We start from the raw sequence: 16,385 nt of genomic DNA on the forward strand, positions 1-16,385 counted from the left end.
TGGCGCCAGATGTGGCAACTTGAGGATGCTGGGTTTATTGCGCATGTTATAGCTATAAACGTTACCTGATACGGTTGACGTTAATTTAATAGTTACAGTATAAACATTATAAAACCGAGATAGATTTTGTAAAAAGTCATCTGCATGGGTACCTCAGTCTTATCTATTTCAGACGCTAAGCAGTTTGCTTTGTAAGATATGTTTTCGTTGTAGGATGTAATGAGTGAATTTACAGGATAAGAGGCATATTATTATAGTACTTGAGAATGGTAACGCATGAGGTATCACGGGTGCCACATGATAACATGATATCTGCAGTATTGTTCATGTATATAGGTAAAGATGGTTTATGGAGATAATATGGAATTATCTATACATATAAATAAAGACTCTTCAAGTCTGTTTGTAATATTGAAATAACCGATTTTTACTACATGCATATGAATATAAATACTGTAGAAACACCAAAATAACATTTTTTACAATTTTTGTCCGTCTGTCTGTCTGTTTGTTCCGGCTAATCTCTGAAATAGCTGCATCGATTTTGACGGGACTTTTTTCTTGGCAGGTAGCTGATGTAATAGGGAGTAACTTAGGCTACTTTTATTTTAGAAAAATAAAGTTAAATTCCACGCGGAAGAAGTCGCGGGAACAGCTAGTAAACAATATAAACCTATAAATGAACTCTAAATACTTCTTTTGTTGACGACACAATGACATATAAGTGATAATTTTATTTGTTACCAAGATGTTATAAATGACTATTGAAAATTAGAGATAGTGGTGGCCTAAAAACTATTTAATCTTAGTTCACGCGTAAACTGCATGCACTAAATTATTCGATAGGTACCTTACATTTCTGTAGAGTTATTAAAATTTGGACTCGTCTATCGTGCACTATCTACATCTATAAATATATCTGTCGAGACGACATCTTTACTTAAATCTCAAAACATTACAGTAGAACTTATTAATATAATTTGGAAGGGATCACGATAATGTTCACCAGGATAACTATACTATAATCTATAACATGGGGTGTGGTCACTTCATTAGTTCTCAATAATAAAAATATATGTTATTTTGGAATTGCCACATCAAAACATATTAAGGCCAAACTTATTATTTAGCTGCAAAGTGAGATTTCTGTCAACGGGCTGAGAGAGACGCGGCCGCGCCGACGCGCGTTTCCTGCACGGTGCTCCAAATGTACACTTGTCGGCACATCATATAGGATACGAACTAATGTGTATTAATATTAGTTTAGTTTTACTTATTTATATATAAGTAATAATATTTGAATTTTGTTGGAAATTTCGCCCTATAAAAGTACACTGACTATATTTAAATCTAATAAATGTAGCTTTTATTTCAATGTAATAATTGGAGTCGTGTTATATAAACATTTAAAGAGCATGGAAGATCGTGGAAACTGGCAAGAGCTACATCGCTCTTAAATTATGAATAAATAATTGAACATATCGTTGCACATATCTATTGTCATGTCCAGAGATATCCTTATCTTTATAAGTATAAGAAAAATCTTGAATATTCTACACGACATGACATTAATAAACAGACTCGAGCCGAGGTGTTAGCGCGTAGAAATTTATAATTTAATAAGCGACACTATTTTTAAGCGTCGGGGAGTCATCGGGTTTGATAGACATAACATTTCGTAGTGTATATATATTATTTGTTTTTTCATGTATCAGTAAAATGTCACATCTATAATAGAATATATTAAGTATGTATAGAAGATTATAATATAAAATAAGTAGCTAAAAATAAAAACAAAATCTCAGAAGAGACACGATACTCTTCTGAGATTATACCTGGGGACCACGAACATGCGTTGCCACTCCTGGGCAAACTAATATTTCTGTCATATATTTTTTAGCACTGTTGATGTTTTACAGTAAAATTACGTACTTAAAAAATCACTTTATTTATATTACTCACACTACATTATTGTTCATACTGGTTACGTCACACTATTGTATGTTAACAAGTCATAGAACTATTATTATAGCTAAATTCAACAATGATTCTAGTAACAAAATTATAACCTGAAAGTCGTAATCGTAAAACGGCAATAAAGATTGCAAAATATTGTGAATAGGAATGAAATTGTGTTGGAGAATGGTGACTATTATCGCAGAATGAAATTAATTGTGAATGTAGCGGTGATTATTACAACTATTACTACAGCCGTGATTAAAATAATTAACCTTTGTGAAGGCCACGGTGAATGTCGCGACGTTTGGAATATGGCCAATGTTATAATAGTAAGTACCACTCACCCTCATTCCACTTCCATTATAGATACAGGAAATAGATAGCAATTTAGTAAGCTCTTATTGTGACATCAGCTTATTATAATATTTTGTATATCCACATATTATACGCAATATGAGATGGGCTTTAATTTACTTGTAATTTACTACTTCAAATTAAGATATCAGTATAAATTAATAGCAAATTTTGTTTACGTTTTTGTCAGTACATACAACACTATTGTTGTAATGCAACCCTACTAAAATATTTTTTATTCAAATCTGTGCATAAAATATTTCAATATTATTAACATAGATGCAATGATATTACCATAAATTATCAAATCTACGATTACTTTTAAATGCCATATGTGTGGAATACTATGTTAATATATCTAATCTAATTCTATAATCAAATTTTACACATTATTTCAGACATGTTTATTTATATAGCTAACTACGCTTAGATAAATCAAATCTATTTATGCGCACATGTCATGTCTTCATTTGTGCCAATAAACTTTAAGTCTAATAGTAAACAAAGCTGTGCTCTACTTTAATATTATCTGGAAAGTTCTTATTTTCTATATTGGCAACCTAGGAAAGTATTATATAATTATTAAAATTATTGTACTAAAAAAAAAAAATTAACTGCCTACTTACGTAATAAAATAAGGATATTAATAAAATCAAAGACTTTACGAAATTTCATGTAACAATAATACAATGCAACCTATATCCTATAATTCATAACTAAAAGGACACACACAAATTTTTACTATTACAGGGTAATATCACTTCATAAGTAAATGCTAGATAAAGATAACAGCTGAATATCTAAAATTGATTTATTAAACATTAACGTTTTTATGAATAAAGGGAAAAAAGCATACAAGATAATTATTGTTTTTAAAGTTGGAGTATATACATACTGCAAAATTTTCAATGATTTTAATCGATATGTTTTCTTATATATTTTTGTATTTATATAATTTGATCAGTACTTACCTTTATAACATAATCGGTGAATTTTAAAGCTCCTTGGTTAAAAAACACTATTCACCATTTTTATTGTCCACAGGAGTATTTTAATGAAGTCCACTGTCACTGTCTAAATATATTATTGCATGCATATGCATACGCATAGCAATACTAACACCAATATGAATGACGGAAATCAATAAATGACTTTAAAACTACAGCAAACCTCGTTAGGCACTTTAAATATTAATTATATTATAATAAGAACAACAATTTAAATGATATATGAAACACTATAATTACTGTGGGAATGTCTCAACTATTTTAGATGAAGATTTAAATTTAGATTAGAGAATAGTTCCAACATCGCACGCCGACTAAACTGTGCATGCCGCGTGTCGCACAGATCTGAAACAAAGATCAATATTTTACAATTGAGATATACTACATGTATAATTAATAGAGTAACATCGAACTGGAATATATTTACTAAAAAATTAATTAACTCTTTTTGTACACGGAAGATAGATGAGATAAACTTTTATACAGGGCACAACGATATAAAATCCACACCAATGAAACAATCATTGGTGTGGATTTTATATCGTTGTGAATAATAGAAAGAATAGAATTTTTGTTTGTTTGTCAGTGTCATTCATTTATTCATTTTATTTACACATTGTATTGCATCAGATACAAAAAGTAATATTTTAAAGAATATAACTAGCATAAAAGGCGGTCTTATCGGTAAACAGTCGCTTCCAGAGTATCTTTAGAATATAATATTTGTTAAATTCCAATCGATTTAGATAAAAAAACGACAACAATACATTTAGTGGGCTGTGTCAGTTTTAAATTTATTTCAAGATTAAAAACAAAGTATCAATTTAAATGGAATGTAAAGTAATACTTAATCTAAATAAGGCAAACAAAGTTTGGCGTTGTTATTTAGTAAATATAACGTTTGGTAGCACAGAGAATTTGATAGAGATAGCAGGCTCGCGTCATCCCGAGGAAAAAACTATTACGGAATACTTTGAATCAATAGGGGTTTGTTCAGATCGGTTTAATGGTCTGTTTGTTTCGTGGTACAATTATTGTTGTATTTATATTTTATATATAATGTCACTGGGCCCTGTATTGGACAACTGATCTCTGTAAGTAAATGGCGTAGACAGAAATGGAACTAATTTAAATAAGATATATTATAATTCTAGTTTATATTATACACAGTTACACCGAGTAATAATACTATAATTATATCTTTTTAAATTAGTTCTTTTTCTGTCTACTGTACAAAATATAATATATTGACATACAAATACAGTATATCGTAATAATAAAAGTAAGTAGAATATTGTTCAAACCCATTCTAATTCAGTTAATATGATAAACAAGTTCTTGGCCTGTGTGATAGTAGTTGTAATTAAGCGGCACAGATTAAGTGGTAACCATAGCTAGAAAGAAAATATCGATATGATGATTATTTGTTGCTCCCTCACTAAAGTAAGTTATTATATACAACATATCTTCATCTCATAAATCAATAGTTCATGCGGCTGTAAAAATATCCTTGTTTACCATTTCATAAGGCCTCGTGAAACCACAGAAACGCGGGGACTGCGGATATGACTAAGCGAATACGGTTGATATATATGAAGATGTAACTCGACTGTGCAATCAGAATCCACCTCCGGTCTGCATTGTCATTTGTATTACAAAAGATCTCTTTACATAATAACTGTGGATCAACATCTCGATTATTTTTTGCAAAAAATTCTCATCAATCTTCTGGTCTGCAAAAAGCAGGACTAGGCACTTGATTTATCTATTTGAATATTAGCTCGCCACGATGCCGGGAAGTAGGTCGTATCACAATTCTTACAGAGATAGTGGGGGCTGTGGCCAAGAATTCTTATATTATGAGAGCACGCAACAAAGAAAATTTATGGAAAGTGATTTTTCGCTCTTTCGGAGAAAGGATATTTGTTTGGTACAAATTTGAAAATTGTGCGATGAGAATAGGAAATGTCTGCAATATATTGATATCTAATAATATAAAACAGGCAATAAAACAGCGTAATGATTTATATGATACTTGTAGGCAGTTTAATAATATATTCTACTTACAGAATTGAGCTACTTTTTTAATATATATAACACCGAACAATGGTTCTTACAAGAAATTATTAATGTATATACATACTGATAACAGAATATTGGAATATATGACTAATATTTTTATTATATACGCAATAAAAATAAATTCACCTATACTTAGCTTTAAGACAACACGGCTTATATTAAATAATTACGCTAAAAGAACGAAAAAAAAACGATCAAATTAAAGCTCAAATATAATGTAATTATTTTTGACATATTTAATAGGTTTATAAATTTTCAACTATTGCATAAATAACGAAATGTTAGTTATTGTTTATGAATAAGTATTGTTGAGTGATATTAAGTCGATGTCAGTAATATATATTATTAATATATAATTATAATTAAATAATACTCTATTAACGTCATCCTAGCTGAATCCGTTATTTATCGCCCCTAAGGTCATTTTCGAAAATCCTCCAATAAGAAATATAAAAGCATAAGACATTTGATCAATTTTTTTATAATATAATATCTACATTAAGTACCTATATTATAATTTGTTATTTATTTTACCTTGTTACTGAAAATTATTTTGCTTATCATTCTGCATTAAAGATAATATTTTACAAAGTTTTCTGTGAGGGTGCTTTTAGCGATAAGACCGCTCTTTGTTAAGCACGTTCTTGCAAATTGTTTGCCTGATAGGTACCTACTTTTTACAATGTGCAATAAATATTCATATCCCATACCCCATGGAGGGCGAGTGAAGTTCGTGTAGGTACGAGTTAAGCATAAACTAGTTATTAATATTTAACCAGGTATATAAAACAACGTGAAATCCATGCCAATGTTATAAATGCAAAAGTAACTTTGTTTTCAGTCTCCCTTTCACAACAAAACTGAACTGAATCTATTTAAATTGGTACACAGCTAGTCTAGATATATAAAAAGTAGCCTATGGCTACTTATAGTACCTTATAGACTACTTTTAATAAAATGTTACAGACAAATTGATAACTATTTTTTTTTAATACAAACAAACATCACGACTGTTATCCCATTTAGTTAGAGGTATTGTCAGCTGCCAATATTGTGGTGAATGCAACACTTGTCATGCTCACATTTCGTTCGGTATATTTGAATCCAACATAGCAGGGAACAGGCTACTGTCGACTCTCAGAATAATTTTTGGTTTTATATAAGTATTTCTCTCACCAAAAAACTGATATCATACAAAGTTTCTTTAATGTCGTCCATCTGGATTTGTCCATTGGAACTCACGACCTCTTGGGTGGAATTCAGAGTAGAAGTCGACTAAGCCACGACACTCTCACGCTTTTTAATACTAGAAGAAATATACACCAAAATACCTACGTACCTACTACTAGGATAACATGTAGATAGATTTTCTGATTTGTATACTAAAGAACGAGCAGACGCGAGCGAATTTAAAAGTTCATTTCCTAAACTGTCTCAAGACGAAGATACAGTGTCTCAGATAAGATTGTTATAAGAACAAGGAAAAAGATATAAAACAAAATGTTACTTATCCAACTTCATGTCAACTCCAAAACTATATGAATCTATGCATATAATGAAATGTAACGGTTCGCTGTCTGTAGGTACATGAAAGATATACTTCTATAAAAAATTATAATTGGGGGACTTTATCAACGTAACAAATCCCAAAACAATTATTGTTAGATTTTAATCTGTGCATTCAACGTGCAGAAATGACTATTCCAATTTGGATGCGATTGTCACTAATGTGTTCTGGTAAGATTAATTTATTTTGTGTACTTAAAATTCTGTGTATATTTTATTCCAATATATTTATAAATAAAAAAGTTATACGAGAGTATATAGAGAGAGAGATAGAGCGGTCTCAGTTATTAAAATAAAAAAAAATGACGATCGTATTTAAATCTCACGTTATAAACATTTATCAAGATCGATGTTATAAAACTGGTAATGTAAATATCTTTTACCTCACTATTACTCTAATTCTGTTTCACAGAAAAGACATAATTGATTGAGACAGACGTCACCAGTAGCCAACTGCTCTCTTAACTAGCTTTACTTTAGCTTACCAGTCCCGAGTTCAATTAGATAGAATAGGAAATTTAAACTCTTGGGAATCCCACAAATCATCTCAAACGTCAGCAACTGACTGAATTGATGGCTGGTGCTCCTTATTAAACTTCCGAGATGGTCTAGTAAGCATTTCGGAGGGAATCCTATCTCTAAAGTTATAAACAGCTTAGTCGGCATTAAAAGCTTTACTGAATTGGATGCAATTGACAATTTAATAGGCAAAATTAAATTTATAACACTGTATCTATATTAGAAGATGTATTACGATTCTGGTTGATTTTACACTAATGCCCAGTAATACAACCTGAAGGTAGGTATACAACTAACATATACTAAGAAATGAACGACCCTAAATTACCTATAAGTAAACAGCGATACCTATCGGTGGTCCTAAACTAGAATTTTCTAGATTTTGAAACAATTCGTTGATTATTCTTCAAGTTAAATAACTTGTCTTCGTCTCTTTAAATAACCTCATTTTTTATGGCAGTACATATCTATTACGTCTCTAATTTAGTATATTTTTCTATATAAAAATAATGTTTTATAACATTAATATCATTTTATGTCTAACGATGAGTACCGGTTGATTTCTTAGTCCATATACTACGTAATCATTAAAGGACACGCCTGAATTCAGGACACTGCGACAACTAAGAGCAATGAACTTGCAATGAAGACGAAATACAATAACGTAGCAATAGTTTTAAGCAATCCTTTTAATTTAGAGAAATAACATTAAATAAGCACGACGAAACGTCCCAAAAATCAGTTAGCTAATTTGTATAACATATTTTTTTTTTCATTTCTTTTTCTATTAAATTTTATTACAAAATACATTTAGCAATATTTTTGACGTATGACTTGCATTCGCGTATATAATTCAAATAGTGCAGGTAGAAATTTTCATAATAACAAATGCATTTTCACTTTCAAGTGGAAAAACAATGCATTTTCACTTTCAAATGGTATAAAATTTTTATACTTAGATTTCTTTATGTGTATAAAGACACCTAAGTAAAAAAATCGATTTTAAACGAACGCATAATCCGCAGTATTTTTGATGCCTACTCAGATATTCTCAAAGAGCATTGATTTTCTGAAATCAGTAACAATTGACTTCAGAATTGCGATGATATGAAATACACTTGGGAGCTTTACTATCTAAGAGTACAGTACAGTATCTAAGAAGAATTCTTTCTCCTTCAATTGATCGTTTAAATTTCAAGACGGAAATTCGGTATATACCATACCTCTTCATTTAAGCATAAACTTAAGATTAAAAGATACATAAACAAGAAAGCTCAATATCGCGTGTGAGAAAAGCGTCTATAAAGAAAACTAACATAAGTGTACACCTCACTTTCCAGAGACAGAATACGACTTTCTCGTCTCGCGCCTTGTTTTGTAACATTAACATTAAACATAATCGTTGATATTTCTAAAATATTTCGGCGCTGAGAGATATGCGCCATGGTCGGCATTTGGCAACAGGCCAGTACCATTGCTCTCCTTACCCTTGTGACAAAACTTTCCTAGGATGAAACATAACGCAATCAATCTATGAGTTCTGGAAACAATAAATAATGTATTTTTATATTTTTTGTAAACCGTAATGAATAATTGCATCTAAACTATCCCTAATATTATCCACCTAAGTAAATACCTGATTGTAACTAAAAGCCGTCACATAAAAATTTCCTACGCATGTCTGATTTCGTTTTCAATTAATTATCTTAGAAAAATAAACATCATCCAGGTAAGTAAATTGCTTACCGTTTATGCTTAATTAACTCGAACTCGAGCCTCGAGACTTGTAAGCGGTATTGAGAAGCAGGTATGAGTGGCCGAGATGGATTCGATGCGAGCAACAATTTGCGAAATCGAAGATATGAATTAAAATTGAACAAGTGTAGAGAGTCATGTGTGTAGCGAGTATTTTGGCCGCGTGTCGCGTACCTTAGCGTGAGTTCGCGGCCACAACGTTGCAGCGGTGCACCGTAAGATCGCAGGGCGACACGAGCCGCCCGCTTGCCTCCGAGCGACTGCCGCCCGGGCCGCGACGCGCCCGCCCGCCCGCGCCACGCGCTCCAGCACGCACCGCCTGCACCGGCGCCACGCACCGCCTGCACCACCACCGCACACCACGCGCTGCCTGCCCTCGGCGGCGAGCTCGCTGCGGGTTCACGCACCACGCTAAATCGATGTGTTCTGTCAGAAGCTGTTGTGCGAGAGGGCGCCCGCGGGGGAGTGTGCACGCACCACGCGGCGCGGGGGGCCGGTCCTGCGCGCTGCGTCACGCATCTGTCTGGAAGCTTTCTTGCGTGCTCCCGCAGCCCGCCATCTGCAGAGACGTTCTCTGCGAGCGTGGCGCCGCGCGCCGTCGTCGCCGCCCGCGTCGCGTCGCTCCCCGTGTCACATTACGACGATGACGGTGCTAATGCCCTTTGCGACATTTTTTAGCTTTCCACATTTAAATGAGTGACGTGTCTCAGTTAATTAAGTATTTTAATAATGACTCGAAGTCTGAAGTAAAATATTATATCTATCTACTCATTTATATTCCTTAAAGTTTGTAGTTCTTGGCATTTGTAATAAAATCGCCAGACGTTAAACTTTTATTAAAAATGTTATAATTTTTTTACATAATGTCATTTTGTCTGTGAAAATCTCTTCTTTCACATGTGAAAGTAATTCTGTACACTTCTTCCAATTTTACTATAGAATTATATTACCTATGTGTTAAAACGAAAACAAATACTATTAATTGCATGTATTATTCAAATAAATTTATTTCACAAATAGCAGATAAGCCTATTAAATACTTTATAATACCTTCCTAAAGGAAACAATTTTAATAAAACAACTGTAATAAAATTTGCATTAATAAAATCTAATTACATTCTAATGACGGGTTCCGATAAGTTTATACTACTATAAAATAACTATTAGATGTTATGATTTGTTATTTGAATTTATTCGTTTATATTCTTATTACTTACAATTTTAAACATGCACTTTAGTCACGTGCCTTATACTTGAATTTACAGAATACGGAGACAGAAATTCTTAGTCATCAAGAATGACAACGTATAAGGGGAGAGTTACTACGAGCATCACATGATGATGTCAGGTCTCGTGTTGTTCATGTATATAGGCAACGATGTCACTTACCTTAGGTAGATCGTCAGCTTCTTTGATATTCCAGTCTACTATTGGAAAGTAATGTTACAAATTACCCAGTATATAATTGGTAATACCACAATATTTCAAGTACAATTATTAAGATATGTCATACCGTTATAATTTTCCTGTATATTCTAAAACAGAGGAGGCAGGACCTCACTAATCTTGAGATTTCGTAAGAAATATATAACTTTGAGATAAAGATGACCTCGGTTTAGCGTAGTAGTTTGCACATTGCCTGGCTTTCTGATGTTGCAAGTTCAATCCCGCACAATTATGTCCAAAATTGTATAGTGTACACAGTCTGCCTGATAAAAATCACCAAGCAATCACCAAGTTCAAATTATTTTACTTTTATTTGTGGTTATTTTTTTATTGTGAAAAAATCGTTGATATATTATTGTTATCAAGTTATATCGAAGATAGATAGGTGAGAGATGTCGTCTATAAATATACATGCATATGAAACCACGAGAAATACCTAGTTCCACATAAAATTTAACACATACCTAAGGCTTATAAACCTTCAGAAGCAGGATATTACATACTATTAATATTTTCATTTTCCCACTGTATTCCCTTAACTGCGTGTCGTTCACATTTATTGTAATATCAAAAATACTACGCCGTATGCTATTACGAGGTCTACAACTCCATGTATATCGGGTACTTAAACGTCTTATTGAAACTAATGGCGCTGCAGCATCCTCTGATCTGGTGAAAAATTGCTGCGGGTGGTTCTCCTCCCCCCTCCCCCCTCCTCAACAAAACACCCTCCTATCGGCGACTTCGGGCGATTTCCAGATACTGCCCCGTCCGTCTTTGCCTTAATTGAGTTTCACAGACACTTTTTGTAGTTTCGCCATCGGATTAAACGATGAAAGTTTAGAATACTATTGGACTGTTATATAATAATTAAGTATAACTAAGGTTAAAAAACTAATCAAGGCAATTTGTACCTACCCGTTAATAACAAAATATAACATGTGCATAATTAGGGGAAGCTTAGGTTATTAGTACCTTTTAAGATAATGATAAGATATGATCATTACATAGTATAAAATAAAGTCGCTGATTTTTTTAATAGATAGAGTAGAGGGATTGTAGAGTAAGGTTTATATATATATATAATATAGTACATGTACCTACATCGGTGCGGAGCATGGGCGAGTAGCTAGTTTAAGATAAAGTACATAAATTAGTCATGTCGACTTGATATTCCTAACAGACAAATTGCATCCCTGAATTTCGAACTATATCATAACTAGCTGTGCCTGCGGTTTTACCCGCGTTAAATTTCAATAAATAATATAGCCTATGTGTAATTCTGATGCATAAGCTATATCACTGTAAAGTTTTATAAAAACCGTTCAGTAGTTTTGGCGTGAAAAAGTAATAAATAACCATACTTACAAACTTTCAAATTTATAATATATTAATAATATGATTAAGACTTAGGCAGAGAAATAAATTCCACTACATACCTATATCTCTAAAATTTCTCATTATTAAAAGCTCAATATACTCTACAACTGTATATTATGTAATTTGTATTATTTAAAAAAAAATACAAAATCGCATAGTTGTATCATATCTTATCTGTGGTTGTATAAAATATTACAAAGAAATTGCCAGCACGAACTTTTCAAAATCGTATACCTACGCGTAAAATGTGTACAATAACATTCGTATTTTACTAATCTTTGGCATTTTTATGGGAAACAAATACCCAGGGACGATTAACGTCATAAATATCGAAAATTATGAGACAGCAAAACAGTGTAATGATAGAGGAAAAGGGGCCGTTGTTCGACCGATTCTAATCTCCGGCATGTATTCTGAAGAAGTAAACCGCATAATGAAAACATTAATTCGAATTATTTTTCTTATTTATAAGCTCTAAATATGTCTATTTTTATTTTAGAAGCAATGTGTAAAGCCTTTTGTTTTACTCATTCATTACTAAGTACCGTGATTTTATTTAATGTATTATATAAAGGTAAAGACTGGAAAAAGTATCTAGATTGCTAATATTTATATTACCTGTGACTTCTGATTTTTTAGACAAATGTGTCCGTTTGATTTTTAGTCCGTCCTAGTGATGTAATCGACATACTTCTTTCAAAACAAATTTAATTAAAATACGTTCAGCAGTTCAGTCATTAAAAGATTACAAATAGACCGACTGACAGGTTTTCGCATTTATTATACCTACCTATTAGGTAGTGTGGACTAACAGCAATGTATGGACATTTGGCTTACTAATTTCCAGTTTTTATTTTCATAATTCTAATTAAGTCTCACAGTAAATACGTAAATTCTTAAATTTGTATAATTTAAGAATTTACGGCAACATATAATATGCTAAATAGTTTCACTAAAATATACATATTACTCATATTTATATCCTTATAAACCTAACTAGTCGTCTTAGTGAACTCCTTTCTAAATATTTCTAGAATGAATCCGTAATATGTGCTGTTCCTTTGCAGTATTTGTCGTCCTCAGTTTAGCACACCGCCTTACTTTCGATGGTCGCGAGTTCGCTTCCTCGTGCGGTCCAAACATCTGTATTCATGAGTATGATTATTTATATCAATCTGGATATTGTCTATGTGTCTATCAGTTGTCTATTGCCTAGAACACAAACTCTGCTTAGCTTGGAACTAAATGGCGCCGTTTGAATTGTAGGTATGTACATATTAAATTGTTACAGAATTTCTATATTTTAGTATTAGTTTACGGAACCCTAAAATATTACGAGTAAATTCATTCTTCTAAAAGGGGCTTTCTTGGCAACATACCAAACACAAATAAACATTTATATAGACTGGATTTATTGTATTTGTTGCCATACGGATTAGAAACCCGCAGTTATTTTATCATATGAGTGTTCTTAGCAGAATATAACCTTCAGAGAGATTATGATGACATTAGATAAATTCGAATAATAATAGAATACTACAATAGCACACTAGAATTTTATTCGCAATTTTGTAGCTATTTTATATTTACTATTAGGCTTTCTTTGTCCAAATGTACTAAATATATATTATTGCCAACAAATTTACAAATATTTATTATAATAATAAGTCATATTAATATGGCTTTTACATAATCTTGGAACTGTACTTACAGCAATAAAATTTAGAAACTTTTCTAGGAACTTGCATTCAATAGGATCAAATCTAACAATAAAATATAAGTTCTTGGTTGATTAACCAGGACATAGGTATATAGGGGTAAATTAAAACTTGTCTCTTTTGGATCATACTACAAATGAAATAATTTTCACAATTATGGATGTATATTACAGTTAAACAAAATATATACAACGACTAACACAAGGTCTGCCGTAAAAATATTTATATTAGGTACATAAACATTTATGCTAATTTTCTGCTTCACAGTTTTTGAGATTCTTGGGTACTGATAATTTTGCCAACGGTAAAGGTGGTCCTTTGAATTGTACAGTTAATTGAACAATTCTCTCAGCCTCCCGTATTCCACTTAATCGTGCTCCAGATACGGTTGCAAGGTGACCAGGAATTGTTGCCTCTCCCGCAAATAAAAGAATGGGTGGAATAGGATCACTAGGCCCGGGGAGTGGACAGGCTAAAGCCCTCTGCGCTGTCCCATCAGCGCAGTAACTATCATAAGAGTAAGCGCCACGAAAGAAAGGATCGGAAGTCCAATGTGACCTTAATATCGTGACAGGATAGGGTATGTATGGATTTCCAGTAGAAAATCGTAATACATCTGTTATGCCTTCAGCTACATCTTTATCGCAAAGGCCCTCCATCATCATTGCTTCTTGGCCAACTACCCACGTACACATTACATGTTTACTATTTGGAACTTCTTCAATTGCTTTAATACCCCTTGTCCAATCGCATCGACCGAATAATTCGTGACAATATTTGAAGCTCAAATTTCCCTTATGCCAAAACCAAAAAGGACGACAGTATTCGAGGTAAATTTTATTACAAAATCCGAATCCTAAACAACGCATAGCATCTATTTTAGAGGCAGGTAGCGCTGGACAAAACATTTTGACAGAATTTGCAACTAATACACCTAGTGAAACCGTAATAATTACGTAGTCGGCGGGAAACTCTTCACCATCAGTAGTGCAAACCGTAGCTCGGTAGCCAGATTTTTGTGATGTTCCCCAGTAAATACAATTTACTGGTTTACAATAACGTATAGCACCTTCGGGTATCTGACGCAACAGAGGAGCAAGTATACCAACTAAACCTAAAGGTACTCTAACCTCTCCCCCTGGCATATTCATGAAGCATCCAAAATGGTCGGCACATAACATCGATGTATCATCTCCATATCGCGCACTGATCATATGTGTAAGCCCGAACATTATCCTCGCTGCGTCATGCTGCTGCTCTTCAGGATATTCGTGCAACTCTTGTTGGATTCTCATACTCATAAAATGTATTAAAGATCCTTGTTGCTTGTTCCCACCTAGACAGTATATTTGGGCTGCTTCTTCCTCTATTTGACGAAATTTATGATAGGCTGTAATTGTTGGAGGAAATGGCATTTTTCCCGTAACTATTCTATTAAAAAGCCCTCTAGTATGCTCCGAGCCCGGAATGCCTGGTTGTGGTGGGCTTTCTGTAGCAGACATCATATATACTGGATGGGTAAAACAATTATCTGGCTTCCAATGGGAACCAAGTTCAGCAACAATATCACCAAGCCAACACGAATGAATTCTACCTCCTGGTCTGGAAATAATATAAGGTATCTTAAAATTTCAACTTATATGCTAAAGGATAGAACTATATTTGGAATATCATACGACACGCTACGTAATGAAGGTTCAAACCTTTCATATGCTTCCAAAACTACAATATTATTTATCCCACGCTGAGATAATCTCGCCGCTGCAGACAGCCCTGCCATGCCTGCACCTATAATAACGACGCGTGGTTCCGGGAAGCATTTGTCCGCTTCACAGGGATCCACGGCACATGCTCCTTTATCTTCCAGGTCAGGTGCACAGTCATAAACTACAGGTGCTTTCTCTGTTTTCCTTTAAGTAATCATTTGTAGCTATACTAATATTATTAAGCAAAAACTTTGTTTGGTGAAATCCACAGGAACTATTAGTACGAATTAAAATATTATTTTAGTTATTTTAGTGTGGGATTTAGGTTTAGATCTAAAAATGCTATTTATAGGCGTGAGGTAACACTGAAAGTAATGCAGCCGAAGATTGCTGGGTTAAGCTAATCATATTTCTTTAAATTGAATTAAATAACATATAGGGTTTTCTATAACACTTTCATATTATTTTTTCTACATTTAATGAACTTTATTGGCCGTTTTCTAAATGTAGTACAATTAGTGCTTACATTGGTGTGTGTGTATATATCATTGGGTATTTCGTTATATATTGCATGTACTGTCCATTTTGCTACATACCATCTTTTGAAAATTTTCTGTCGTATCGTAAGAAGAGCAGAAAAACAATATTTACTATGAATTTTCATCATTAAATTTAACACTTTAATTTCTCAAACCGATAGAAATAGGCAAATGTGATATTGAAATCTGAAATGACGGGATTTGTGACAGCTTCATGTTAAGAAATATATTCAATGATATGGTTTGAAGGATAAAGAATAGTAGTAGGTAATCGTAAATAGTTTCAAATGATTTCATTTTATTGCAAAAATATAAAATCTGTTATTTATAATTAGTAATTACTCCAAAAGAGAA

General features: G+C 32.8%; 1 protein-coding gene across 2 annotated transcripts; it reads right to left on the reverse strand.

Moving 5' to 3' along the window:
* Nucleotides 1-13,756: 13,756 nt before the first annotated feature.
* LOC131852668 (peroxisomal N(1)-acetyl-spermine/spermidine oxidase-like) lies at nucleotides 13,757-16,230 on the reverse strand. Of its 2 annotated transcripts, none has more exons than XM_059203380.1 (3): nucleotides 16,089-16,230; nucleotides 15,490-15,696; nucleotides 13,757-15,388 (listed from the first exon to the last, which is right to left on the reverse strand). In XM_059203380.1, the coding sequence occupies exons 1-3, from the start codon at nucleotides 16,157-16,159 to the stop codon at nucleotides 14,035-14,037; spliced, it is 1,632 nt and encodes a 543-aa protein (XP_059059363.1). In that variant the 5' UTR covers nucleotides 16,160-16,230; the 3' UTR covers nucleotides 13,757-14,034. The 2 variants fall into 2 exon arrangements, with proteins under 2 accessions (XP_059059363.1, XP_059059364.1); XM_059203381.1 differs by having other exon boundaries at nucleotides 16,019-16,181.
* Nucleotides 16,231-16,385: the final 155 nt, after the last annotated feature.

This window comes from Achroia grisella, unplaced genomic scaffold (assembly GCF_030625045.1).
Source record: "Achroia grisella isolate CSIRO2021 unplaced genomic scaffold, CSIRO_AGI_Agris_v1 utg856, whole genome shotgun sequence".
NCBI lineage: Eukaryota > Metazoa > Arthropoda > Insecta > Lepidoptera > Pyralidae > Achroia > Achroia grisella.